General features: G+C 34.9%; 6 protein-coding genes and 1 pseudogene across 7 annotated transcripts; 6 read left to right on the top strand and 1 right to left on the bottom strand.

Annotated features, from left to right (window-relative positions):
* Positions 1-267: 267 nt before the first annotated feature.
* Positions 268-1,201, top strand: LOC148167890 (epithelial serine protease-like). Its single transcript, XM_088046144.1, has 4 exons — positions 268-346; positions 391-544; positions 596-756; positions 804-1,201. The coding sequence occupies exons 1-4, from the start codon at positions 268-270 to the stop codon at positions 1,199-1,201; spliced, it is 792 nt and encodes a 263-aa protein (XP_087902270.1).
* Positions 1,202-1,364: 163 nt separating this feature from the next.
* On the top strand, positions 1,365-2,517 carry LOC148167891 (luciferin sulfotransferase-like). Its single transcript, XM_088046145.1, has 5 exons — positions 1,365-1,533; positions 1,588-1,684; positions 1,738-1,909; positions 1,960-2,080; positions 2,126-2,517. The coding sequence occupies exons 1-5, from the start codon at positions 1,365-1,367 to the stop codon at positions 2,515-2,517; spliced, it is 951 nt and encodes a 316-aa protein (XP_087902271.1).
* Positions 2,518-3,680: 1,163 nt separating this feature from the next.
* LOC148167892 (27 kDa hemolymph protein-like) lies at positions 3,681-5,859 on the top strand. The gene is made up of 5 exons (XM_088045721.1): positions 3,681-4,147; positions 4,291-4,475; positions 4,962-5,238; positions 5,289-5,436; positions 5,484-5,859. The coding sequence occupies exons 1-5, from the start codon at positions 4,111-4,113 to the stop codon at positions 5,725-5,727; spliced, it is 891 nt and encodes a 296-aa protein (XP_087901847.1). The 5' UTR covers positions 3,681-4,110; the 3' UTR covers positions 5,728-5,859.
* An 82-nt stretch (positions 5,860-5,941) lies between these two features.
* LOC148167893 (27 kDa hemolymph protein-like) lies at positions 5,942-6,952 on the top strand. 2 transcript variants are annotated; one of them, XM_088045723.1, is made up of 4 exons: positions 5,942-6,155; positions 6,203-6,479; positions 6,539-6,638; positions 6,684-6,952. In XM_088045723.1, exons 1-4 carry the CDS (start codon positions 6,021-6,023, stop codon positions 6,910-6,912), a joined length of 741 nt encoding a protein of 246 aa, XP_087901849.1. In that variant the 5' UTR covers positions 5,942-6,020; the 3' UTR covers positions 6,913-6,952. The 2 variants fall into 2 exon arrangements, with proteins under 2 accessions (XP_087901849.1, XP_087901848.1); XM_088045722.1 differs by having other exon boundaries at positions 5,946-6,155; positions 6,524-6,638.
* Positions 6,953-14,296: 7,344 nt separating this feature from the next.
* Positions 14,297-16,090, top strand: LOC148167894 (odorant receptor 4-like). The gene is given in 6 exon segments (XM_088045720.1): positions 14,297-14,474; positions 14,516-15,092; positions 15,094-15,229; positions 15,274-15,363; positions 15,409-15,564; positions 15,610-16,090. Coding segments are annotated over 6 exon segments (1,191 nt in total). The 3' UTR covers positions 15,664-16,090.
* A 4,652-nt stretch (positions 16,091-20,742) lies between these two features.
* LOC148167895 (odorant receptor 82a-like) lies at positions 20,743-22,096 on the top strand. Its single transcript, XM_088045215.1, has 6 exons — positions 20,743-20,935; positions 20,984-21,524; positions 21,578-21,677; positions 21,721-21,810; positions 21,851-22,006; positions 22,055-22,096. Exons 1-6 carry the CDS (start codon positions 20,743-20,745, stop codon positions 22,094-22,096), a joined length of 1,122 nt encoding a protein of 373 aa, XP_087901341.1.
* Positions 22,097-22,108: 12 nt separating this feature from the next.
* On the bottom strand, positions 22,109-27,080 carry LOC148167896 (uncharacterized; annotated as a pseudogene).
* Positions 27,081-27,225: the final 145 nt, after the last annotated feature.

A 27,225-nucleotide genomic window follows, 5' to 3' on the forward strand; every position in this document is an offset into this window, starting at 1 on the left:
ATGGATGGTACAGATGCAGTGTGAAAAAACGAAGAAAACAACAAAGGAGAGTTATTATTAGACAGTCAATTGAAGAATGATAAAATTCTATGAAGGCTACTTGAAATACACGGAATTTTTGTTATCTCATAAGGTTTAAAATATCAATCAATCCATCACTCTTAATCATTTCTATATTTTTAACTAATTCTAACCGGAAATCTCCTAAAAATACTCTTACAAATCCGAGTATAAATAAACTTTTTCGTCGTTTTTAACTTTAGTAAAATGTTGCGTTCCACCACTTTGCTTCTCCTGTCTTTAGTTTGGGCCACCTCGCACAAACTAGAGCCAGTTCAAACTTTCGGTAAGTCGTCGAATGTCTAACTGGTTGAAAAAAATTTTCTTTAGATAGTAGAATTATTAATGGAGAAGAAGCTAAAGATGGTCAGTTCCCATGGCAGGTGGTAATAATGGGAAGATCCTCTACCATCCCCTCGTATATTTGTGGCGGTGCTCTGATTAGTGAAGAGTGGATTTTAACGGCGGGACACTGCATCGCAGGGTACTTATAATAAGAAATCAAATTTTTTGTAAGTCATTTTGGTGATTCCAGCGCCATATCTGCCACCATTTATTCAGGAACCACGAAAATTTCCGCTCGCAATAAAACAACGAGTCACGCTGCTGAGTTTATTCTTCACGAATACTTCGACGAAATGTACTACAATAATGATATCGGATTGATTCGTTTGAGAAATGCCCTCACATTTAATGGTAGTGTCTTTAACTTCCATGCCATTTAAATTAAGTTGTGCTTTTAGATTACACGCAACCCATCAAACTCGCCGAAGAAGAGTTAGAAGACACTGTTAACGTGACGGTTAGTGGATGGGGAGTTGTCAGTGACTTAGACCCGGAACCTTACAGTGACACTCTAAACTATGCCAATGTTTCCACTATTCCCAACATCGAATGCATGCAAATTTTTGGCTACCAAGTTGTGTATCCAGGATTGGTTTGCACAGGCACTGGACGTCCTCTCAGAACTCCCTGTCTTGGAGATAGTGGAGCTCCTGTTGTTGCAGACATTGATACAGATCCTGTTCATGTTGCTGTGTTCAGTTTTGTTAATAGTTATGGGTGTGAGTTTCCCTATCCTGCTGGAAATACGAGAACTGCGTATTTCCGAGACTGGATTAGAAACCACACCGGCATTTGAATTTAAATAAACATTTTGTGACATTTATCATATCAAATTTTGTCACTGACCTTCACAGAATTATCCAAGATAATCCTTATACTGTTTTATTTATTTTCTACTGTTCTATAAGTACGCGATTTTTAAAACTCGACCTCTTTAGTTTCGGCTAACACAACACACGATGGACTTGGATAAAATTATTCAAGAGAAATGCACAGTTTCACACCGCTCTAGTCTGAAGATTATCGATGGTTGTGTGTTACCAGAACAGTTCGAAGATATGAGAAACGAATACGACAATTTGGAGATAAATGATAACGATATTTGGATCAGCACTTTTCCAAAATGTGGTAACAATTCCAGTTAATTTTTTGAATTAGATATTTTTAATCCAATTTTAAAAGGTACAACGTGGACCCAGGAAATGGTGTGGTTAATTGCCAATAATTTGGACTACGAAGGAGCAAAAAAGAACTTAGACCAACGAATACCGTTTTTGGAGTAAGTTAATCTTATTAATTACATATTAGTAGTGGTGAAAACTGTTCTTTTAGACTTGATATAGTTTTTGATGTGGACGCCGCGGCAAAAGATTTGAATTTGGGAGTTTCGAAACTTGTCAACAGTTCTTTAGACGCGGTGAAAAGAAACAAGGATATTGTTAAAACGCACTTGCCGATGCAATGTTTACCCCGGCAAATTCGAGAAGGCCTCAGCAAACCTAAAGTGAGTAACTGCACCTTAATTAAAATAATTAATTACAATTAACATTTTAGATCATTTACGTGGCACGCAATCCTAAAGACGTTTGCGTTTCTTATTACCATCATTCTAAACTTATCGACAATTTTAGTGTCACTTTCGAGGAATTCTGCGAATTATTCCTAGCTGGAAAAGGTGTGTAAAACTTTTCATTTCACTTTTATAACGTGTTTAGTATAGTGCTGTGGGGACCGTTTTGGGACCACCTTTTGCCTTTTTGGAACCAGCGTCTTTCCCCCAATATCCTCTTTTTAAAATATGAAGACATGAAAAAAGACTTGGAAGAAGTAATCCACCAAGTAGCAACATTTCTGGGTCGATCTTTAAACAGTGAAGATGTTGAAAAGTTGTCAAAACATTTGAGTTTCGAGTCTATGAGTAAAAATTTAGCTGTAAATAAAGACGAGGTGGTTGAACTGGCCAACAAGCTTCATCAGCGCCAAGAGAAAAGTGGTAAATTTATGAGGAAAGGTGTTGTCGGAGATCACAAGGAAAAAATGAGTCCGGCGATGGTCAAGCGGTTTGATGAGTGGATCCGCAAGAATATCGCTGGGAGCGATTATACTATTTGAGCAAGAACGGGAAAATATTGACGTGTATTATTGAGGGGAATAAAATGTTTAAATTATTCGGAAATTTTTGTCACTCTTAAGATTTGGATAAACATGTTGTTTTCTCGCTTGAAAACACTCATTTAGTAATAAAAATTTAGATAACAGTTTAAAAACAATTTCTAAAAAAAAGTATAAGATATTTTGAAAATTTAGAATTTGTATATTCAACTTTCTACTTTGTTAGAAGGGCAAATAAACGTTTGAAAATGGCGCGCATACACCGTGGTCCACGAGTGATAATGAGCCTGACCAAACTCAAACTGCAACCCAACATACATTTTCATAGCATTCGTTGCAAAAATTATATTTACAATAAGACAGCTGTCAGAGTTTCGACAAATTCTTTCACTCAAGACAGTTTCTAATCGCATGTGGAATCTCTGAACCCTTAAGCAGGTAAAAGCGTTGTTAAAACTTAGCAGTCTTCATAAATTAAAGGCATAATAGCGTGAGTAGATTGTTCTGAAAAATTTGTCAACTTTGACGTTCATTTCAAATATCTACGACAGCTATGAAAATGTATGTTGGGTTGCAGTTTGAGTTTAATCAGGCTCATTATCACTCGTGGACCACGGTGTATAAAAGGTATAGTTCAGCCAAGTTGGTCTGAGCTACCATAAAGGCATAAAAATTTGCGGGCTACCGCAACGGGACAGCTTCAAAAGATTCTCAAGTGCACATAATGAGGGTTTATTTGCTCAAGTTTGCACCCTGCGATAAGAACAGCATCTCTAAACAGGCCAGATGTCTCGTCGTAAATGACAAAAATACCGCAAACTGTCCGGTTGCGGTTGCGATCTAATTTTTATGATTGTATGGTGGCTCAGACCAACTTGGCTGAACTATACAGAAATTACAGTTTTGTATAGGCAACCAACATTACTCTTGGTGGATGCGCATAGCCAATCACAAAATTCCCAGATTTCCGTTTTATTTACTCTAAAAGTTTTTGTTGCATTTTCATCGATACTTTGGCAATGCTGTACTTAAAATCGCTCGTTTTACTATGTAGTTCAACTTGCGACTCACATTATCTAATTTAAGCTTTTCTGACCCTTGGATTTTCCTGTCACGCTGCTTTTAGAATCGGCCATATTGAATTAAACGTCACATTGACATCCGAAGGTGACGTGATGAGGTTAAGATTTCTAAACCCATAAAGATATAAGAGAAAGTGTTTATTTTCCATTAAAAACGGTTTTCCATGTTTACCGATTTTCCATTGTAACGCTCCATAAATCTCTGAAATAAACAAAGAAAATTTAAAATACGTGTATCGACCTTAGGTTGCAATTTTATCAGCAAAAACTGAGTCATTTCAAAGGAACATTGTAGTCTACTTGAACACTTGAACAGCATTATTAGATAAGACAAAAATTTTAAAACAATAAATTTCTGGGATCTTTAATAGTTCAAGTTCCCACAGCAGTTCAATAGGATTCAGCATTGTCAGACCAACGGTCGAGTTCACAACGATAAGCGTCCGTGGCTCAGTGGTTTGCTGACTTCAGTGGTGTACAGTTCAACTTGTTTTACTTCCTCAACAAAACAATGAAACTCCAAATACTCACAACCGTACTTTTCATAGGTAAGTTGTAATTTTCCCTGATCAATTCCCCACTTGACCTCCGACCTCGAAACTCCCCGAATTAACTATAATTAAATAACTAGTTAATACTGAACTTTGATCTGCAATTTGTATTAAAAATACCTGTTCTCATTACATTACAGGCTATGGTCTTTGTCAAATAAGCAATGATTTGGACAAGGACGAGCTTGAAAAACAACTTAAAGAGAATATTCCTGGACTAGAAAACTTCAATTCTAGCGCCGTTAACGTTGAAGACGTTGAACGAGCTTTAAAAGAAAAATGTGAGAAAAACGGTGGAGGTGAAGAGGCATATAATGCGCTCAAGGTGAGTACAAAGGACAAGAAACTGTCATCTTTATTGTTTTTCTTGAGGAAAAAAATTGAATCACAAACTGGTTTAGTGTCAAGGACGGAAATTTTAAAACTTAATTTCTGGATTTTCGTAACGTTTTATTATCAATTATAAGTGGTACAGATAAAGGGCAAGGTTGAAATTTTTTGCTGTGTAATATTGGAATTGCGTCGCTCAGGAGGCTTTACGTTAAGTTTCATGTTGGTAGCCCTGTCTTGACACTTCAGAGCACAAATGCCAACATGTAAATTAAATTAGACCAACCTGTAGAATGCACATCATTGACTTTTGGAATATCCCGTCATTTCTTATCAGTCCTGATAAATTTTACAGTAGTTGAATCGAAGTAGAATAAATTACATTATAATGCGATGTTGTGCAAAGGTAATTTTACTCCGCTTGAGCATGGAAAGTTACAGGAATTTTCAATGATTTCAACATGAAAACGAATCTTTCCAGAATCAGCAGGCCGAAATCCAGTCTTGCCTGGAAGCTCAACTCAACGCTACCGAAATCCAAGCCGAAGTGGAAGAAGCCAAAAAAACCGGCTCCATGGACGAGGTCTTCGGCAAATATTGCAAGAAGTACCCGGAAATTTACAAATGTGCAGAAAACATAATCGAAAAAGTGAAACCATGCCTAGAAAGCAAGGAACAAGTCACGCTAAACCAGACTCTGGTACTCATTGATGAGTTGAAAGAGTTCGTGTGTTACAAGGACGGTGACCGCATCGCCAGTATGATAACAATGATAACAACATCCGATGACTAACCTAATCTCTTGTAGTGTTTATCGCCGAAGGAGGAGTCGAGTGTCTGGAAGAGAAGAAAGATCAATTACAAGAATGCGCCAACAAGACAATCGGAGGGCGGATTCCCACCGACATGTCACTGAATAGCTTGCCAATGTTCTTGTTTACTGACAGAGAGTGCAAGTGAGTCGCGGTCGAAACATCTTAAGATATTACAATTTTGTTTGCAGAGATTTCGATGAGATTCGTTTGTGTTTCAACCAAGAGCTGGAGAAGTGCAAAGACAGCACTCCAGCCAACATCATTGATGCTTTCTTCAAATTCTTAAAGAAGCACATGCCGTGTTCCGGTACTGGGGATGGAGCGAACGTACAGAAACTTACTGAGAAGAAAGACGCGGGGAGTTCGTCTTCTAGTACCACCATGTCGCTACTTATTATCACAGTTTCGACTGTTTTCTCAAAATTCTTGTGATTTTAGTTGAGGCGTTTGTATTTTATTGATATCTAATCTGTTATTTAGGTGTTAGTCATATTGTGATTGGAGTGTCTGTTGTTATAAAGATATTTTTATATGAAATACGTAAAAATAAAACTTTTTAGTATATTTTGTTGTTTTGTTGTTGTGGCGGTCAACGTTCACCAAATTACATTACGTAATCTGTCTCTAAATTAATTATAATTATTAACCTTGACCGTAATGATGATTAGAGGTATCTTCACAGAGCTATCTTTTTTAATTCACTTACTCGTTTAGTCGTATCAAACATGTTTCTCGTTGTTTTTGTGGCGTGTTTCCTTAGTATCCGCGCACAAAACTTTGATTTCAACAGTGCTACCGAAACACTTAGAAACAGATGTGTGGAGAATGGAGCCGGTAAAAACACAACTTCTCTTCTTACAGTGAGTTCTACTCGTACCCGACTTTAGAAACTTACGGACAGTTCCAGACAGCCCCCATGGAGTTAAACTCGTGTCTACAATCTCAAATTGATTACTCCATAGTTCAAACAGAGCTAGAAGAAGCTAAAAAGACAGGCTCTATGGACGAAGTGGCCCAAAAGTACTGTTTAAGGTACCCCCAAATCACACAGTGTTTGATAACTATGACCGACACTTTCAAACCTTGTTTGAATTCTTCCGAACAAGAATATATAGGTAAAAGTTTCGTATTCCTCCAACTGTTGAAGGACCACTTTTGTTCAAATAGTGGTAACAACATGGCGAGTGAGTACTAAAGTAAATTAGTGGCGACAACTAATGAGGTTCAGTGTTTATTGCTCAAGGGGGTGTGGAGTGTTTGGAGAAGATAAAAGACGACGTTGCACAATGTTTTAATGGTACTGATGAAGCCCAGTTGATGTCGCTGTCGGAAGAAGCGTGCGGGTATGTTGGTCGAATCCTCGAGACACAATTGAATTACTATTTCAGAGATCTAATGGTGATCCGCCACTGCTTCTATGGAAAACTTCTAAATTGTGAAGGCGACATTCCTGCGAATATCGTAGACGCTTTTTTTAAACATCTAAGGAAAAAGTCAGGCTGTGCTATCCATTACACATCTTTCATTGAAGAAGACGATAATTTCTGGATTCGGGTGGTGATAATCGCAGGATACTTTATTGTAGCTTCAGTTATTTGTTACAAACTTGCTGTTTAAAAAAATCGTTTTGAAGTAATTTAAACTGTTTTTAAGAGGACGCTCTCATTAAATTCAGGTACGAATAAGCAGTCCGCAACACCTAAAACCAACAATAAGTAAATCATGCAAAAAAATCACAACTTACGGATAGAATAAGAAGCAACGACAGATATTATCACTGACAAGTTTTTTTGAAAACTGAAATCGAGTGTTGTACACAGCCGCTGCAACCGACAAAGACTACAAGAAATAGTAACTTCAGTTGGTCATTAATACCTCGTCCATGAGATGCTGACCTCCTATACAAACCACTGTTAAACAAACAAACCATCCATTAAACAACGATAAGGTGTCGATGCTGAATCCGAACTTAAATAAAAGAAGTTACAAGTGGTATAAACTGTCGATTGTGTACCTTGATGAGCTTGTAGGCAAGCATTCCGAAAAGAAGAGCAGCGACGACGACATGGCTGATTAAAGCACCGCCGCAGCTCTTGCTGATTTTGCGTGTCAAACTAAAAGAACTAAAATCGTACGGTTTATTTTTTTACTTACTTGTAAATAAACACGTGGTATTCCACCCATCGCCCCAGTAGCTCGTTTCTTGTCATTTTATCAGGTTCTTCGACGACTTCTACTATTACCATGTTCAAGTGTTGGATACGGATGACTAAATGTTCCATAACTTCCATCATCGCCATGGAAATTAACCCTCCGGAGCCATAAGCTACCATGCAACAGTAGCTTTGCCAACTAAAGATGATTTGTTTGATGGGAGTCCTTTCATAGTTGAAAGGCAACCATATTGGGGCTATCAACCCACAAACTTCTTCTTCACAGTCGATGTGGAGTGAACGCCAAACAATGAAAGCTCCCACGAGTATGTAGGTCATGACTTTGTAACTTTTAGATAGAGTTTCTAAAGTTTTGCTGCTTTTTCGAAGTGAGGCGGTTTTCCAAATTTTTGGAAATCCGACAAATCCTTGATAACTTCCATTAGGATACGTTGATTTTTTAAAAAGATGCCGGCGATGTACAGCGCGCCGGTTTGACTGACGACAGTTTCCAAGCTTGCAAAATTATCTACCGAGTTATAAGTGGTGACAAAAAGTACTTACTTTGTGTGTTTACTGCAAGGTCTAAGAGACTTCCAATGAGAAGAAAAGACCCAGAAACGAGCAATAAAAAAGCTGGCGTTTTGGAAATGCGGTCTGATTTCGGCCACAGAAAGACTCTTTGTAAGTTCCCGAGAGTTGATTGCATTATGACCAACATTTTGTGAATAATGCAGGAAACGAAGTGGATGTCGGTTTTATGGAAGGCGTTGAGCAGGTGTCGATTTCTCAGGATTTCAGCTTGTGGTAATTTAGATTCTACATATTTGACGAGAGGAAATGCAATTTGAATTGATTAACTTAGAATAACTAAATAAATAGAAATTAAATAAATAAAAATCGAAGGATGGTTTTTAGGTTTTGCTAAAAATGGTAAAGGCGCCAAGCTGCAGTTTTGTTTTTTATGCTTAAATCAAAATTTGTCGTTTGCTGGTTAAATTTAATAACTGTCATAAAATCTGTTTGCATGGCATATAGCATGGAACACATGATACGTTCTCATTGGTTATACGCCCATTTTCTTATAACGTTTCACGTTATTTTATCAATAAATGCATTTTATTGACTTGAGACATAATACATAATTTATATAATATTTGATTGCTGCTAAAACGCTATTTCTAAACATTGGTAAAATACTGCTATTGTCTTGTCTATTTATATCTCTGTATAATTGTAATTACTCACGAAAATAAAAGTAAGCAATAACATTTCAAGGATAGAGTGTACAAAATTACAGATTTTTTCAAAGGTACGAATAGTAGAATTTTCTATTCGTAGAACGCACTCAAAATTCAAAAATTTTGATTAAATTTGGCAATTTAATTTCTTCGAGTGTAGGTGCAAAGTGCACGAGAAGGAATTATAGGACAATTTGACGTGCACGAGAGGAAATTGTATCTTTAAAAATTAGTTTTAAAATACGCCCCATAACAGTCATCATATTTGTACTAAATTTGTATCTAAGGTGATTTGCTGACAACAGTTTTGTTTGTGACAAAATTATTTCAAAATAAATTCTTGTTTTGCGCAGAATTCCGCGCAAGTAATAGACGCCGCAGTGGATAAACTAACTCTACTAAAAGATTCAGAAAGTGCATCTTCCTTTCCAGCACAAAAAAATTATAAAAATTATTATTATTATAAAATGTGTTCAAATTTGTAAGTTTTTTCCTATTGCTTTATATAAACTGACATAAAGAGGAGGAGAAAGAAGCATGTGATTGTCTTCAGTGTTACTTTAAAGAAGACTTCGACAACTGCGGCAAACCGACAGACCGAACAGCTTACCTATACTGCCGTACTAAGCAAAAATGACTTATCTACATTTTTTTGGAAAATGGAGTTCTTTATAAATACAAACTGTTAAACCCAAGTATTATTATTCCAATAAACAAAAAATTACGAATATTCACTCTATGTAATGAAAAAACTGTTATGAATTATACCTTATCTGCAGTTTTTATAAGTAAGACCTATCTGCATTTTCACTAAGTTCATTGTGCAACAAAAACTTATCTGGTAGATTTCAAGAATTCAATTTTATATTTGTCATTTTTATTTGGTTGGACAACGCTATAATTACTTGTGTACGGATTTGTTGTTTGTTTAATTCTTAAGTTAAGCTGAGTTGTTTCAAGGTAAATTAAAATTACTTCAAAAAATGCCATTTCCATTATGGCATGTTTTATTAATTTTTATGACCATGGTAATTATAATTAATTGTTATAATAATGCAGTTATTAAAAGTAATAGGCGGATTTTGTTTATCCGTCAAATTATAGATAGCACTTTCTGTGACAGTTGTAGTAGTAATGCTATTAACACTTTGTATGGTGCAATTATTCTTGTTAATTAATTTTACAATTTTTCTTCCTCGTTCTAACTTGTTATTTATGTTGTCGTCAATGTAACCTTCGGCAACTGCGGTTGATTTCCATCCCCCTGGTTTTTTCACGGCTGTGGTGTCACCACCTCCGCTCACACAAATTGTTGCCGAAGATCGACGAAATGAATGACCCGTATAAAGTTCAGGATTTTCAAGTTTCAAATACATAGCTATTTGTTTGCCCATAGCAGCTAACTTATTAATGCCAACTTTGTGAATAGTGCATTTACCATTCTGGTAATTTAAAAATAAACAGCCTGATGTAGCATGTGGTGGTCGCAGTGCAAGATATTTTCTACAAATTTCGTAAAATTCACCAGAAACGGTAAACGATCTAGACGTCTTTGTTTTAGTGATAGGTATAATGACGATAAGAGCTCCATTGTAATCTTTTATATCTTCAATTTTCATAGAATGCAATTCATTAGTGCGGCAGGCTCCCATTAAACCCATGATTAATGCTACCTGTAAAAAACATTACGGCTTGGGAAATTTTACAATTTCAATTTCGATCATTTACTTTGGTCAGAAGAAATGGATGATCTGGTGCCTCTTTAAGAAATGTATTCAGTTCCTCCGGTGTAAAAGTCTTGGCTTTTTTTGGTCGATGGCCTTCGGACTGGGGTTTTAGAAACGTCTGCAACTTCATGTAATGTTCGAGGTGGATGTTATGATGAATATTCAGGGTACTTTTAAGCATTGAGTAGAAAGACCATAGTGAGGAAGACTTGTACTTCTTAGCTAATTCAGCAAAATACACAACTAACACATTTTCCGAGAAAGAAGTCGTTTTTTGTCTTGACTGCCAATCCATAAAATTCTTATATGCGGCATCATACTTCTTTTTTTATTTTGTCGGCAACAAATTCTCTGTTGTGCTTGGGGCTAATTGTAATATTTTGGTAGGTGTACAGCTACGCATTTCGTCTTCATCAGAAGTATTCGTATCACTCATCTTGTACGCGAAACAAACGGAAACAAGAGTTGACTTCACAAAATTCACCAAATTAGTAATATTTGTAAAAACCAGAGATTTGGAAAATAATAGATCCGGTTACCATATGGAAATTTGGACATACGTTACACAAAACATGTGCAACAAGAATTTTTATTTCCGTCTCTACCTATTGCACTGATTCCTCTTGCTGATACGCTTATGCAGTATTGTCTCTCTCGTCAGGATGGAACCAATCAGAGATTATGACGTAGATCGTTACTCGAATTTCAAATGGCAAATCCAAATTGTCATAGCTAATGTCAGTAAAGAGCTTTGAATGCAAAGTTTTGCGAATTTAAAGGTTTTAGACGTTATTTCTCTTGTATGTTGCTAAATTTTGTGACAAGGTTCTTTCATCACTAGTTTGATTTCGTTTTGCTGTCTTTTAATATTGAAACTTTCATTCCTTAATAGGCCGAAGTTCTTCTACATCAAGTGGAGACTCCCACAATATGAATGCGGTGAAACCGATCATTTATAGCTCCACAATTAAACGATATTGATACAATTCTCAGTGTGCATAACATAGTTTTCAATAGGTTTAAGGTCAAACACTAATGACAAAATCAAAATTACCAACGTGTGACTAACACTTCTAGTCTGACACCAGAAACCTGGCAAAATGGAAAAACTAATTCAAACAGCCTAGATTAATTGTAAGAACATAGAAAACTTTACATTAGACCCAGACTTTTAAAGAAGAAAATGCAGAAAGTCTCTTTTAAGATGTATTTGCCACTATTTATATCAATTTGATTTTGTTCCTCGTCCGAGTGTAAGAAAAAAGCGCAGTCTTCTCTCGGTCTGCCACGATCTTCTTTTACTCCTTTCTACTCATTGTCAACCTTTTTGCCTCTGTCCAAATCTTAAACAGGATCTTATTTGCTACAATGTCACAGGTTTCCTAGCGTGTTCTTCTTTCTGTTCTTACTTGTCGTCAGAGCTGTCCATTATTTTGTTAACCAGTTCTGAGCTTCATATTCTTTTGATGTTCTCAACAATCTACTTGTCCCTTTATAATGTATTTTTTACTGCTTTCATGTATATTTCTTCAATACTTTGAACATTTCTCCATTCATCCAATTCAGTTAGGTACACCTTGGATTTTTATTAACTAGGATATTTCTTTCAATTGAATCTTGATCTTTTCTTTCTTCGTCAAAATCCATGTTTTTCTTCCTCTCCGTATGTTTGGTGACTTCCGTTTCAATTATAAATCATCTGCTAATCGCATAATAATTCACTTTCTTTGCACTTTGTAGTCTGTGGTTAATTTTCATATTTTGCTTCTCAATTTCTCCACAGACGACAATTTAGTTCAGAAACATGCCACTTGTAATATTCCATTGATTTTTATTTCACTAGTTAGCCCTTATTTGTACCATTTCTATTCTACGCTTATTACAAAATCTGTTTCCACAATTCTCGCACAAATTTGTTCAAATGCGTCTTGAGCCAAAAATTCCTCTTTGAACTCACTTTTTGCCGTCTGTAGTATGGGACGTCGGTAGTTTTATGGTGCTGAGAGAACTTGTTGTGTTCCAGTACGTTGGATTACTCATTTTGCTGTGAACTGTCACACATTACAATTGTTGTCAATCTGTTGTCAAGTTTTAAAATTACCCAATCAAAAACTCTCCATCCTGGCGAGAGAGATAGGTATACATTGTATCCAGTGAATGCGTGCAACAGACAAGGACGAAAGTTGTAAAGCTAGTCGTAGATATGTTTCTAAGACTTTTGACTATGTCCCCCCATCTATTAATTCCCAAATCTCTGGTAAAAACTAATGTCATCGTTATAACAACATCGTGCCAAAACAATGCATATCATTAAATTTTGACGTAAGGATTGAGTAATATTACTCCACCGAATTGTCAATATTATTCAATTGACAATAGTAATAACTGTCATTACGTGCCAAAATCGGTTTAGTAATTCATAGATTATGCGATAGTTGTAGATAAAGTTAGTTGTCTGCAATAATTTACAAGTTTTATTTCATTTCCTAGAACATTAAAAACACTAAATAATCAATAACACAGCTCAACAAAAAAATTTTTTTTTTTGTTGCCCTGAATATCTCTGTAGATTTCTATGTTTTCAAGACCATAGTTTTCGAATATATTCTTGAAAGTACTGAATTGGCTCTGGTTTTTATGATTTTGGCGTATTTTATATTTTTAATAATTTAGACTTTGAGTCGGCTCTTCAGAACACGAATTATAATAAACTGTTCATTATCATGTTAGAATTCGCTTTTTGCACGCCACGTGACCAACAAAAGTTGGAATGCTTCAAGATTTTCAGTAAATAAAGGCATAAAAAATATAAAAGACCCGCTTATAAAATGCGTTTCATTAAAGTTTAACATAAGTTTTATATTTTTTTTTCTTTTTCAACTTTTATGTACATTAATTAATTAACCATTCAAACGAAACAATTTGTAAAAATTTCCAAAAAAAATATTTGAGAATATACTTGCTATTTCTTTCTCAATTTTACAGATTTTTAGTAAAATATGAAAATCAAGATTGAAAAAAAATCAGAGCCAATTCGTTTCGTGAATTGTTGGCATAGAAGTATTCGAAACCACTCTTACATCAAGGGCAACAAAATCACTGTTGACCAGTGTAATCAATCAATTGACCAATTACTATTAGTGTTAAGGCGAAGAATGTCCACGTCGTGGTGGCTAGAAATTGATTTTTCACTCACCCGAGTTTACGGCTATACTTAGCGATCAATGACTGAAATTATGGTTTATTGTTCGACCAATCACTCGAGATGTTATAGTAAATACTGTAATAGCACATGGTTTTCTTTCATTTTATTGGAGAATATTACTGCTTTTCGAAAAAATCGATTCGATGCAATTGAGATAATCACAGTGGTTGAAACGCAGAAGCGCTTTCTTTATAAGAAATTGCTACAAGAGAACACGAAATTTTAAGCGAATATTCCCCAAACTTCGTTAGGATAAATTAAGAAGTGAGCTAAATCGACATAAGTGACTGTTTTCTGCATAAGCATATCGACCGTCGCGACTCCTCCAACTTCATAAAATATTGATTCCTAACTTTGTTAACTTTACTCAACAACTGCATTTTTATCTAAATTTACCCTATTTAAATAAATTTAAAATTCTGCAAAACTGGTAATTTTCACATAATTTATTAAGAATCAAAGTTTACCTAAGAAAGCAGTTTGAAGAAAATTTAGTTTGCATTATGCCCTGACCAGTATCTTCACGCGATTTCTTCATATATGTTAACTAAATCAAAGTATGTAGTTAACATCATACTAACTGTAGAATTGCCTAATTTTTTGAAACTCATTTCTTTCTCTCCGAATTAATTTTAACTGACCCAATTACCTCTTGTCAGTGTCACTTTCTCAAAAATGTCCATAAAAGTTCTCTCAGCCACTCTAAGTTATCTCAGGCTGAATTGTATCTGGCCTAGCAAAGGCCAGGAGCTCAATCCCAATCGATTTTTCTACATCAGATTCGTTCTAATGATGATTTCCACTTCCGTCGTTTTGTTTGGAAGTACAAGTCATTTAATCGTGTCGATTCAAAGTAAGTGTTGATTTTGGTGGCTTCCGTGACATTTTTTCCAGATGGTTCCAACAACATTACAGAAGATTTGGTTATAATGATAGCAGAGATCGGTGTGTATTATTTTATTTCTACTTTTGTATCGCATCAGAAACGAATTGCGGAGATTTACGTCCAACTTTCCGATTTTGAGAAGTTTGAGAAACCGTTCCATTTCGATGAAGGCAACAAGAAGTTGGTGGCCATGTCAAATGCCTATAAGATGTTTATCGATTTTGCTATAATTGGTTTTTGTTTGAACCCCTTTTTGACTAAGAGACTGTGTGAAAAACAGAACAAAATTCGTGATTTTAAAGAAATTTGTGGGATACCAGTGACCACATGGATGCCTTTTAACATCGATTTTTTCCCAGTCAAACAAATTATGTACCTGTGGCAATGTTACTGTATCGTTTTCACCATGAAAGGCGCAGCCGTTATTTCCTTCGCCATCATGGAATCAATGGAGCACCTCGTCCTCAGAATCCAACACTTGAAGAAAAAGCTAACGGAAGCTGTGAATACTGAAGACGCGGCGTTACGAAACGAGAGATTTACAGCTTGTGTCAAATACCACATCCATATTTTTGAGTACGGCTCTTGTTTCCACCAATTCCAACTAAAAACTCGTTTGTAGTTTGGGTAAAAAAATCGACTACAACTATACAGGGTGTTTATTTCTACATGTCTTACTGACGGGAGCTCTTTTCGGCTGCATTGGTTACCGTTTCATGGAGGTAATGCAAAAGTATTCCAACAACAATCACATTGTCAATTTCAGAGTTTTTCTTTAAATTCCTTGTGCATTTTCAACGGTTGGGTCCTCTCCTTAATTATTGTTTGCATGAGTGGCCAACATTTGCTAGATGAAGTATGTTTGGTACGAAAAGAAAAACATTCGATTTTGAGATTTTAGGCGGTGTCGGTTGTTGACGCGGCCTATAACAGCAATTGGTACAATACAGACGCTGAATTTCAGAAAAACATCGCTTTTTTGATTTTGAGGTCTCAGAGACCCATTGTGGTACATGGTGGACCCTTCAGTTATGTTTCACACGTCATTATTCTGACGGTGAGAAGTTTCGACCGTTGGCTGACTTAGAAAGACTTTTTCTAGATTTTTAAAACTGCGTATTCTTATTTAACGTTGCTCAACACTGCAGAGAAGTGAACTTGTTTTTTCTAAGGTAAGAGAACTTGAAAAAATACTAAAATTAGGTCGTACAGTATTTAAATTAAAATGGTGGATGCGCCGGGCATTTATATTTCTATTTATATTCTTCAAAAGTGTTAATTAATTTTTACGATACAGTAGAAAATCGATTATCTGTGACAACAAGTAAAAGTAGAAGAGAAAAAGTTCCAGCTTTATTATAAAGAACCTAAAAATTAGTCAATAAATTTCTTCCTCTTGCGCAATTCTTTTATAAAATATAACAGCAAATTACAACCCTTTCTCTCATAGCGGCCATGAAAAAATAATTATAATTGATTCAACTCAGTTAATATTCTCTTTAAAGTGTGTGCATAATATTTTCCCTCTTGGCAACTGACAAGAGTCATATCAAACATGGAAACGTCTAGTTTCCAAGTGTCTTTGCAGTGGCAATACAATAAATTTCAATTTCTTACAATTTTGTTGTTATTTAATTTGGTGCCTTGTCTGGTACGTACCAGGGACTCTAGTTTTTTTATACTTAATCAAAGGTAAAATTGGTAGTTAAAGTTAGACATTTTTTAGATTTGTTTCAGATGAAAACTTCAATACAAGTGATGACTTTAATAGTGATGATCATAATTTATTGTACGTATCTACATATAAAGAAAAGAAACGTATTGGCAGTGTTAGACAAATTGCGATCAGTTCTTGTAAATTGTTTGAACAATGAAGATGGAAAAATGTATTTAAATTACAAAGTTTTTTGCTGGTTTTATTGGTACATCTCTAAAATTTACGAAAGTGACACTGCTGGAGCACCGTAAAAGTTAGATTTGAAGGATGAGCTGTATTGCGGCGGCACTTCATAACAATTTTGAGCACAGTAGAGTCTTATTTACAATTTTCCTTTGACATTCGTTTTCAATCACTTTGCTGTTTCCTGATTATAAAACTGTAGCAATTCTGTAAATTGTTAGTGCAATGTAGATTATTTTTATGTACTTATCTAATGTATGGTAATGAATTAAAGTTGTGCGTAAATACACTTGTTCAAATAGCATTGTTCTAATTCTTTGTTTCCCATCAATTTTCATACAGAGATAAGTAATAAAGGAGATTCACTAGGGTCTAATCATTCTTTATTGTTAAGAAAAGAATTAACACTAATAAAACAAGATTCTGTTCAGTCTGCCCTTCTCCTCAGTCTTGTACTTCGATTGTTTTTATTATGATTTTCTGGATTATTAATAATTATTTGGTGCCCTAGGGTGAACAAAGTTCATTTGTAAATGCAAAAAAGTGGTGAAATCCAAGTATTTCCAAAGCATTTTTCAGACGTGTTAAACACAAGATTTTGTGCGCCTCCGTCATTTTTCATAGCATTTGTGATACTCATTTGCGGCAAGAAAATCACCTTTTGAATGTCTAGGCAGTCAAAAGTGACATTTCGAATAGTTGGTTTTATTTTGCAGGTTGGCATCGCTGCATAAATGTCAATTGTGTCAATTTGTGTGCCGATTTGGAGGCCAATGACCTTCGAAAATAATAAAGGTAGACTAATTAAGCAAAGATACCACAAAAATTTGCAATCGTTTGATTTGAGTGGGATGCTACCAACCTATTTCCCAGCTGATAAAATTCCCCTAAATGAGGGAATGACGTTTCAAATTCAAACCAAAAATCAAAATAAGTAACTATTAATAATTGTCGGCGCACAAAATTTCGTGTTTGACACGGCTAGAAAATGTTTTGGAAATGCTCGAAAATTGAAATCCTGGCCCTCCGGGCTCGGATTTCAATACTTTCCTTGCATTTCCAAAAGACCATTTTCTAGCCTAGTGAAACAAATAACTATTGTGCGCCGACAATAATTTATTAGTTATCTACATATTTTGACTTTTGGTATTAATTTAAAACGTCATTTACTCATTTAGGGAAATTTTATTAGTAGGAAAATAGGTTGGTGCTCTTTTAAAAACGTTAATAGAGAACGGCGGCTTAGAAAAAAATATTTTCTCGTCGCAAAGAGTAATCAAATGCCATGAAAAATAAACGACATGAATCGTATAAAAGGAACTTAATTTTAAAAGCAAAATTAAACTGGAATAAATAATTTATCCACATCTGAACCAAAACCCGGCGCCTCCACCATTTTTGTGAATTTATAAAATGCACCAATTTAGTACATAATAGTTATTTGTTTCACTAGGCTAGAAAATGGTATTTTGGAAATGTAAGGAAAGTATTGAAATCCGAGCCCGGAGGGCTCGGATTTCAATTTCCAAGCGTTTCCAAAACATTTTCCAGCCGTGTCAAACACGAAATTTTGTGCGCCGACAATTATTAATAGTTATTTATTTTGACTTTTGGTTTGAATTTGAAATGTCATGCCCTAATTTTCTTGCCGCAAATAAGTAACACAAATCTCATGAAAAATGACGGAGGCGCACAAAAAAAATTGATATCATTTTCCACTTTACAAGAGAGAAAAAAATGCTTTTCCTTCACTTCAAGTCTCTCGGAAATGTAATTAAGTTTCTCGTGCTTATGGCTATGGCTTTAGTAAATTCGATTATATCTTGCCATAATTTTCTAGTTATGACATCTTAGAATAGTCAATAAGTTTATTTTATTTTATTTAAGCAAAAAAAAAACGTAAGATATGCATCTCAAAATGGTCAGATTCGACACTTTCTGGAGATTTAAATGCTAGAGTAGGAAACGAAAAGCACGATTAGATATTTTAGGGGTCAATTTCAAGTTTTTTAGCGACGCCGACGTCGCTAAAGGTGTTTGCGACGTAGCAACGTCAATCACATCACAGCTACCTTAGCAACGTCGCTAAATAGCGACGTCGCAAACAACTTGAAATTGACCTCTCAGTCTGTATAATTTAAATACATTGACCACTTTATACAAGTTTGGTTTTTAAACTGTTAAGAATTGAGTAAGTGAGAAATGCAAAAATAAAAAAAGGTTTCAATGAATTTTTTTCTACTGTTAAATAAATTAATAAATGGACGGATGTTTTAAAATTAATCCGTTCCATTTTACCACGTTCTCGATAAAAACAAAACGTCGTAAACAATATCATTACTTCTTAAATCAATTTATTTTAACCAGAAGAATTATAATTTTCCCCGTGGAGAAACGCATACCCTCCACTGTCAAGCAGTGAATTCTTCCGGAATAATGAAACTACATATAATTTCTGCAGTGATAAACAGGGCGAACCCGAATCAAGTGCAAAAATTTTAACCACAATATCAGACACCGCTGTAGATGATTGTTCTGCAAAAAAAAATCAAAATTCGAATTGGGCAAAACCAACTTGGATTACCCGTTATTCGACGCTTATAGAACTGAATTTAACCACTTTTTCCCAAAGACTGCAAAAACCGTTCGACCAAAAACGTTTACGCCTGCTCTTTGTGTTTAACTTTCACTTAATTACAGATTTTAAAGGCAAGACATATTTCAAAAATCAAGTACTATAGGGAAAAATTAATTTTTAGGCGACTTAAACTGAAAATGGATGTTTTAGGTCTCAAAACCGGTCGAAAAGTAAGTCTTTTCTGGCCGCAAACATTTTTGACCGATTTATAGTGGCGCCATCTAGCCATAGTTCTGAATATTACATAAAGATACCAATATTATCCTCAATTTTATAATTATTTTGTAAAATCAAATCGACAAACTGCTGTAAAGTGCAACAAATACGTGTTGAATTATTGAAAATGGACATGTCTAGCTGTTGCAACAACATCAAAAAGCACATCAAACCTAATTCATACAAATTGTAAAGCTACACATGCCAAAAGACCACTGACATAATTAAACTAAACACAACAATAAGTATTTATGTATTTTATCCATTTAATTTTAATTAATTAAATGATCGAGCCCTGCATCCAGCCGGAATGGAACAATTGACACAAAATTGACAGTTTTTATTGTTAATCCAAATAAAATGAATTTCACTGTTATAATTAAACGGAATTTGTTTCTTTAGATAAGCAAAAACGTATCAAAACAGCCTTAATTCGAAGGCAAATTAGAAAAAAAAAACATTATAATCATACGGTAAAAATTGCTGGATGCGCCTTAATGACATAAACTCAATTTCAAAATCGAGAAAAAACTGAAATAGTTCATTCAAAACTAAACTACAAACCGGCGCATCCACCATTTTTGTAAATTTATAAAATGCGCCTGTTCACATAAAAGCGGGGCCGCATGTACATCAATAACAGATCAAAATAAAAACTAAAAAACTAATAAAAAGCCCCTTTAACATGTTCTCAATAACAGTCCGACAATTCCAGACATTAAACGGCGGCACCGAAAACATTATCATTACGTCTCACATAAAAAATCGATATCTACTTTTTTACAAGAAAGAGAGAAATGCTCATTGAAAATGCCATTGGAATTGAGTTTCTCATACATATGGCTGTGGTTCTAGTAAATTTGATTATGGCTTGCCATAATTTACTACTTGTGGCTTCCTATTGTTAGAATAGTGTATAAATTCAATCACAATGCAACGTTTTCTGTTTTTGTATTTTTTTATTTTGACCTAAAATATTACGTCGTAGAATCGCACAAAATTATCGCACAGATTAAACATTTCACATCAGATTTAATTGAGAGAGTAAGCAACAAAAGCTGCTGATTTTTATTAAAACTTTCATACAGAATATAATGGAAATTTTTAAATTTACTCTCTCGGGTTCCAAAACGTTTAAGCTACAGTGCGATCAATTAAATTATTAATTAAGTCAATTGATAAAAAATTTATATGTTGTCATAAATTGGTTACTTCTTTTAAATAATAAATAAATAGACGAACAATTAAAATTTAATTCGTTCTATTTTACCACGTCCTCGATAAAACAGAGCATCATAAACAATATCATTACTTCTCGAATCGATTTTTTCTAACCAGAAGTACTAATTTTCCCCGACTAGAAGCGCATCCCCTCTACTGTAAGAGGGTGAATTCTTCCGGAATTATGACACAAGCTGTATTTTCTGCAATGGTATATAAAGAAACTTGTCTTTGAAAAATCAGTTTGTCTTCAATCAGTCATGGCGAAAGACCGCCAGTTGCGTCTTTGTATCTCAAGTTGTTATCATCTGAAATCAAGTCTGATTTGGCCGCGTCTCGGTGAGGAGTTGAATCCATCAAAACGGTTTTACTTAATTGTGGGATTTTTTTTTATTGGTCCGTTTTTGTATATTCTGGTGTTAATGTTTTTGCATTTGATAGAGACGTACAAAGGTATGTTGCAAATATCCATTCCGTCTATTTACTAAATTAAATTTATAGCCGGTGAAAATCTCATTGAGGATATATCTCTTTTTGTTTCCACTCTTGAAATTGCTGTCTCCATGCTGTTGTACTTGGAAAAGCAGAAAAAAATGGCCGTGTTACTCCGAGAATTAAGCGATTTCGGGAGGTTTGACAAACCGCCGGGTTTTGACGAGTTGAATAAGAAATTTGAGCGTTTTACAAGATTTGCGGCCGTCTACGCGGGTGCCTTGGCTGTTACTTATTCTTTATATAAAATTCATCAAATCCCCGAATGCAGAAAACTGACGAAAATTGCTGAAATTTGTGGAACCGTGTTTCCAGCGTGGTCTCCAATTCAAATCAACGAGCCTATTTCGATCGGAATTAGTATTTTTGTCATTTTAACTATTGTTCGAGTTAATCCTATTTTCGCATGCCAGACTTTAGAAATATCCTGCAATATGAAACTGCGAATTGACCATTTAAAGTCTCTACTGCTGGACTGTTTCTGCGGAAATTTTGAAGAAGACTGCAGACGAATATTTAATTGTATTCGCTACCACAACTTTATAATCAGGTAAATTAATTTTTTGTACTGAAAGAAGTTTAACGTGTGGTTTTACATTTCAGATGCAGCAAACTGTTCGATGAGTGCGTGACAAACTTGATGTTTTCCTTCCTCATCAGTTTGAGTGCCATTTGTGGTTTGGTCCTGAGCGACTTTCTTAAGGTAAAACACAAATTTAAATTCTCATAATCGTTGTAATTTTTAGCACCATGATTGGGGTTCCCTCATTCACATATCATCTTGGCTCCCTCACTTTTTCGTGACTTGCATCAGTGGTCAAATTCTTGCAGATTCGGTAATGTTGCCAAAATGATTTTCCACAAATTTTTTTTTAGACTTTTTCCGTAGCTGACGGTGCTTTTGGTTCACGATGGTACGACGCCGACGTCCGGTTGCAAAAAAACCTGATTCTGATCATCATGAGAAGTCAGAAACGTTTGTACATTACCACGGGAGCTTTTGGAGTGATCGATCTTGCTCTTTTTGTTGGGGTAAGAAATAAAACACTGTTATAAAATTTATTAAATTATTGATTTCAGATCATGAAAATGTCGTATTCGATTTTAAGTGTGGTTCAGTAGGACAAATAGTCATCATTTAGGTTTAGAGTTAAAGTTAAAGTTATAGTTAAAGTGTAACATGTTACATTTATGTATTAAAACTGCAATATTTTGTAATCAATTTAAATAAAATTTACACGGCGTATCCATCACTGTAGTCGAAATAATAATAAACATGCATATACTAATTCATTTTTTTTAAAACCTCACAAAAAAAAAATCACGTCCTTGCAGTGTTAAGCAATGTCAAGTAAGAGTACGCAGTTTTAAAAATCTACAAAAAATCTGTCAAAATCAGTCATCGAATAAAATTCCTTACCGTCAGAATAATGACGTGTGAAACATAACTAAAAGGTCCAGCATGTACGACTATAGGCCTTTGAGATCTCAAGATCAAAAAAGTAATCTTCTTCTGAAACTCAGCGTCTGTATTGTACCAATTACTGTTGTAAGCAGCGTCACCGACCGACAACGCCTAAAACCCAACACTTGCTCTTCTTTCTTTTCTTACTCCACTTACTTCATCCAGCAGATGTTGGCCACTCATGCAAACAATAATTAAAGAAAGAACCCAACCGTTGAAAATACACAAAGAATTTAAAGAAAAACTCTGAAATTAACAACGTGATTGTTGTTGGAACACTTTTGCATTACCTCCATGAAACGGTAACCAATGCAGCCGAAGAGAGCTCCTGACAGTAAAACATGTAGAAATAAACACCCTGTATAATTGGAATCGATCTTTTTACCTAAACTACAAAAAAGCCTTTAGTTTAAATCGGTGAAAACAAGAGCCGTACTCGAAAATATGGATGTGGTATTTGACACAAGCTGTAAATCTCTCGTTTCGTAACGCCGCGTCTTCAGTATCCACAGCTTCCGTTAGCTTTTTCTTCAAGTGTTGGATTCTGAGGACGAGGTGCTCCATCGATTCCATGATGGCGAAGGAAATGACGGCTGCGCCTTTCATTGTAAAAAGAACACAGTAACATTGCCACATGTACATGATTTGTTTGACCGGGAAGAAATCGATGTTAAAAGGCATCCATGTGGTCACCAGAATCCCACAAATCTCCTTAAAATCACGAATTTCGTTCTGTTTTTCACACAGACCCGTTGTCAAAAAGGGGTTCGCCCAAAAACCAGTTATAGCAAGATCGATGAACATCTTATAAGCCTTCGACAGAGCCACCAATTTCTTGTTGCCTTCATCGAAATGAAACGGTTTTTCAAAGTTATCAAAATCGGAAAGATCAACGTAAATCTCCGCAATTCTCTTCTGATGCGACATGAAAGTACCAATGAAGTAATACACACCGATCTCCGCTATCATTATAACCAAATCTTCTGTAATGTTGTTGGAACCATCTAAAAAAAATGTCACGGAAGCAACCAGAATCAACACTTACATTGAATCGACACGATTAAGTGACTTGTACTTCCAAGCAAAACCACGGAAGTGGAAATCATCATTAGAACGAATCTGATATAGAAGAATCGACTCGGATTGAGCTCCTGGCCTTTGCTAGGCCAGATACAGTTCAGCCTGAGATAACTCAGAGTCGCTGAGAGAATTTTGATGGACATTTTCGGGAAAGTGAGAGTGGTGAGAGGTGGCGTTTAATTTATAACAGACTGTGGTGTAATTAGGGGGTTAATATTTGATAACACGAAATAAAAATGATGTAGGGAGTGAAATTGGTCAGGAATAATTGATTGGAAAGGAAGAACGTACATTTTTTCTACGTACGAAGTATCAAATTAAAATGAGAAAATTAGGAAAACAGAGTAACGTTATCAACACTGAAATTTAAACTAATTTGGATTAACAAACAATTTAAATAGACTACAATACCAAGTATCAAGTGTCATTATAACTATTTGAAAATTAAAATTATGTGGTTTGTTATAAAGTGATTTATCTAATGCTAACTTAGAATTTACATAACAATTTGACGTTTGAGCATGTTAAAAAGGATGTGAAGCCGAGCATTGCAACAACAAACTGTCTTTTGAGCGTTTAGCGGCGTTGAAATGAAAACATTTCTGTTACCAATAAAACAATTAAACTATAACAACTACAACAAGTAAATATTCACAAAAAAATTGTCTTATAATTCATCATAAAGTCTCTAGATGCTCACTGGGTTCTATTAAAATTCTCATGATTCATTTTAAATTTTTCCGAAATTATTGGGACTTAGATTTTGCTCGTATTGCTGACCATTCTTGAATACTTTAGATCGGTCTTAATTTTGTGGATTCTTTCAGAAGTTTTGCCTAAATTTCTTCAAATTTTATCTCGATTCACTTTAGATTTTGATGATTTTGTACAGGGTGTTTCACAATCCGTGATCCCCAAAAATAAGCCAGATATCCACCGAAATCGATTCACACAATTTAATAGTCAGAAAATTGTTTATTTGTTGATGTACGGGAAAACATTGTACCGTTTTGAATTTTGCGTAAAATTCTGTGTCAAATTCCATTCCAAAACGTTGTAAATGCCAATTTTCGCAAAAACAGGTTTTTTGGAGGGTTTAATGTCAAATCTATGTTTTGCTGCAACTAAGCTCTAGGAACTGACGCAAAAATTTGTTTTTATCACCAATAGTTTTGGCGTCGCGACGCCTTAAAAATGTAATTTTTAGCTAATTGTGATGATTTGTGAAATCAACCGTTAATTTTTTTTTTTTTTCAATATAAATGTGTAAAAAATAACTTTGTTGCCATTTAATGCAAATTGTATTCAAAATTTGAGAAAAAAAGCTGTTTTATGAAGTTAATTTAAAATTTCAAAATTGACCCATACTAGCGAATGTGAAAATTTGGTGTAAACGTAGTGTGCCCTGCGCCGTCATAATTTTGACAACTATCTTGATAAAACAGCGTTTTTTTCGCAAATTTTAAAAACAATTCGCAGTAGATTTAAAATAAAAACTCAAATTTTTGCATCACAGTTATGTTGCAAAAAAATAGCTAAAAATTATACTTTCTAGGCATCGCAAATTGTCAAAATTTTGTCTTTAAAATTAAAGGCGATTTTGAGGGTGAACACAAGTGTTAGGACCCTGTAGGTGTCGGGAAAGTTGCTCACCACCGTGACATTGTATAATCGGATAATGCCATAGATCACCGAAAAAATGTTAAAAAAAGTCTTCAATTTTTTGAGATATGAGGGGATTAAAGAGTAAAAGTTAAATTCCAAAATTTTTCAAATAAATTTGTTACCTAAAGGATACTTTGCGCAAAGGCATGGTGCAAAAAAATTGGAAAAATTTTGTGAAAAATCGCTGAAAACTGTTAACAAGATTTGTGAATCAACAATACTGATCAGTGTGCCATCGTTCCCATGAAACTATGGTAACATTACTCGTTCATGAGCCAACAATACAACAGTAACGTTACTATCTATGCTTTCAATACTGTAAATTAAAATTATTGGGGGAACAATTTAGTAATGTTGCCATTTTTTCCTAATTTTATTTTATTCCTACTGAGAAAACAGTGAGTGTGGATTTTTTTTTAAATTTTTTAGGTACCTCTGGGGAACCACCCAATTACATACCCTCTTTCAAGGTGGTGCGCGCCACTTGCCGGACACCTGTATGTATTGATCGAAAAAAGTTTTCAGGATGTCTTTTGAGCTGATTCTCAACTAAGTTTTTAGGGCAAAAACTACATTAAATACCTTTGAGTTATGAATTAATCAAAAGATCAGCTCGAGATCTAACAACAAACGAAAAATTTATTTGAACTTGAGTTGAACTTTTTTTTAACTCACCATCGAATTTAGGACATCTGAGAGCGGATTCTAAGCAACAACAATTAAAATTGTGTGATTTGTTATGAAGCAATTATCTAATCCTAACTTGGAATTTACATAACAAGGGGTTGTAACACTCTGAAACCGAGCATTGCTACAAAAAAGTGTCTTTTGAGGGTTTAGCGGCATTGAAATGACAACATTTTTGTTGTCTATAAAACAACTACAATATACAAGGTGTTTACAAATGTTTCTAGCATCAAGGGTGGCCATGAATTGTCAAAGAAATTAGCCGCTTATTACAAATGTGGTTTTAGATTTTTCAACTGACGTTTGTAGTTAACCTCAATCATGGACCAAAGTAAATTTTGAAAAAAACTGTTCTAGTTGTGGTTTGAAACCTAAAAATCATAAACTTGGACACAAAACCGTAACTGAAACGTCGTTGGCGCAAGTGGCATTATAAATCATTTTCAGGATAGTTTTTTTCACTATGAAAACAAAGCGGTAAAGTAAGGCATGACAGAAATTCCAGAGTCATCTTTGATGCTAGAAACATTTATAAACACCTTATAAAAACTCCTAATTAAATATTTGCAAAGGAAATTCCATGAGTACAACTTGCAATTTTGGTGGATGAGCCAATTGCCAATTCCACTTCTAGTTGAAGAGTGTCAGCATCGAATAGGACATCTTCATCATCTATCAATCTCAACCATAGATACCGCTTGTACCATTGTACAGCTTTCCTACTTACAGAAAGAAACAGAGGAAACGACAGATAATCGAAATTTCCAGTCGTCAGATATAGAGGTCTCTGGCTTCTCATTATCATCAAAACTAGACCTTTTTGAAGTCGCAGATCAGCGTTGTACCATTTGGAATTATAAGCAGCGTCTCCCACAGTCAAACTCTAAAAAACTAATTAAGTTGGGAGAAATAAAAAGTAAGATTGTTACAGCATTTGTTAGTTGTTGCCCCGCTAAACAAGCAATGAAGAAGGCGCCACTCCAACCGACAACGTAAGGAACAAAACCAATTGAAAACTCCTGTAATAGAACGAGATTCTAAAGAGAAAAAGAGTAAAAAGCGTACCTTTAGAATGTGGTGAAGAAGAACAGCAAGAATGATGGCTAGCAGAGCCAAATACGACAACAAAGTCGTGGAGAAACACTCATTAATCCATTTGGAGTAACTGCAACAAAATCTTACCAAAATCCCTAAAGTACAAGAAAAGCTTTACTCAATAATCTGGTTGTGATACTCCACACATTTGGCGAATCTTTCTTGTGCGATTTTATAATCTTCAGTTTCTAGACACTCCACGATGAGTTTGTTCAAGTGTTTGAATCTCAAGACAATGTGCTGGACTAACTCAAGAATT

Source organism: Gnatocerus cornutus, chromosome 9, assembly GCF_029298725.1.
Source record: "Gnatocerus cornutus isolate USDA-ARS CGAHR chromosome 9, icGnaCorn1.1, whole genome shotgun sequence".
Classification (NCBI taxonomy): domain Eukaryota; kingdom Metazoa; phylum Arthropoda; class Insecta; order Coleoptera; family Tenebrionidae; genus Gnatocerus; species Gnatocerus cornutus.

Excerpts from the sequence above, each read along its gene's own strand:
- LOC148167890 (XM_088046144.1), top strand. The coding sequence starts at position 268 with ATGTTGCGTTCCACCACTTTGCTTCTCCTGTCTTTAGTTTGGGCCACC. Across the intron at positions 347-390 it reads AGAGCCAGTTCAAACTTTCG|ATAGTAGAATTATTAATGGA; the intron begins GTAAGTCGTCGA and ends AATTTTCTTTAG. Across the intron at positions 757-803 it reads AAATGCCCTCACATTTAATG|ATTACACGCAACCCATCAAA; the intron begins GTAGTGTCTTTA and ends TTGTGCTTTTAG.
- LOC148167891 (XM_088046145.1), top strand. The coding sequence starts at position 1,365 with ATGGACTTGGATAAAATTATTCAAGAGAAATGCACAGTTTCACACCGC. Across the intron at positions 1,910-1,959 it reads AAGGCCTCAGCAAACCTAAA|ATCATTTACGTGGCACGCAA; the intron begins GTGAGTAACTGC and ends TTAACATTTTAG. Across the intron at positions 2,081-2,125 it reads ATTATTCCTAGCTGGAAAAG|TGCTGTGGGGACCGTTTTGG; the intron begins GTGTGTAAAACT and ends TGTTTAGTATAG.
- LOC148167892 (XM_088045721.1), top strand. The coding sequence starts at position 4,111 with ATGAAACTCCAAATACTCACAACCGTACTTTTCATAG. Across the intron at positions 4,476-4,961 it reads AGGCATATAATGCGCTCAAG|AATCAGCAGGCCGAAATCCA; the intron begins GTGAGTACAAAG and ends GAATCTTTCCAG. Across the intron at positions 5,437-5,483 it reads TTTACTGACAGAGAGTGCAA|AGATTTCGATGAGATTCGTT; the intron begins GTGAGTCGCGGT and ends TTTTGTTTGCAG.
- LOC148167893 (XM_088045722.1), top strand. The coding sequence starts at position 6,021 with ATGTTTCTCGTTGTTTTTGTGGCGTGTTTCCTTAGTATCCGCGCACAA. Across the intron at positions 6,156-6,202 it reads ACACAACTTCTCTTCTTACA|ACAGCCCCCATGGAGTTAAA; the intron begins GTGAGTTCTACT and ends GGACAGTTCCAG. Across the intron at positions 6,639-6,683 it reads CTGTCGGAAGAAGCGTGCGG|AGATCTAATGGTGATCCGCC; the intron begins GTATGTTGGTCG and ends TTACTATTTCAG.
- LOC148167895 (XM_088045215.1), top strand. The coding sequence starts at position 20,743 with ATGGCGAAAGACCGCCAGTTGCGTCTTTGTATCTCAAGTTGTTATCAT. Across the intron at positions 21,678-21,720 it reads TCCTGAGCGACTTTCTTAAG|CACCATGATTGGGGTTCCCT; the intron begins GTAAAACACAAA and ends TGTAATTTTTAG. Across the intron at positions 21,811-21,850 it reads GTCAAATTCTTGCAGATTCG|ACTTTTTCCGTAGCTGACGG; the intron begins GTAATGTTGCCA and ends ATTTTTTTTTAG.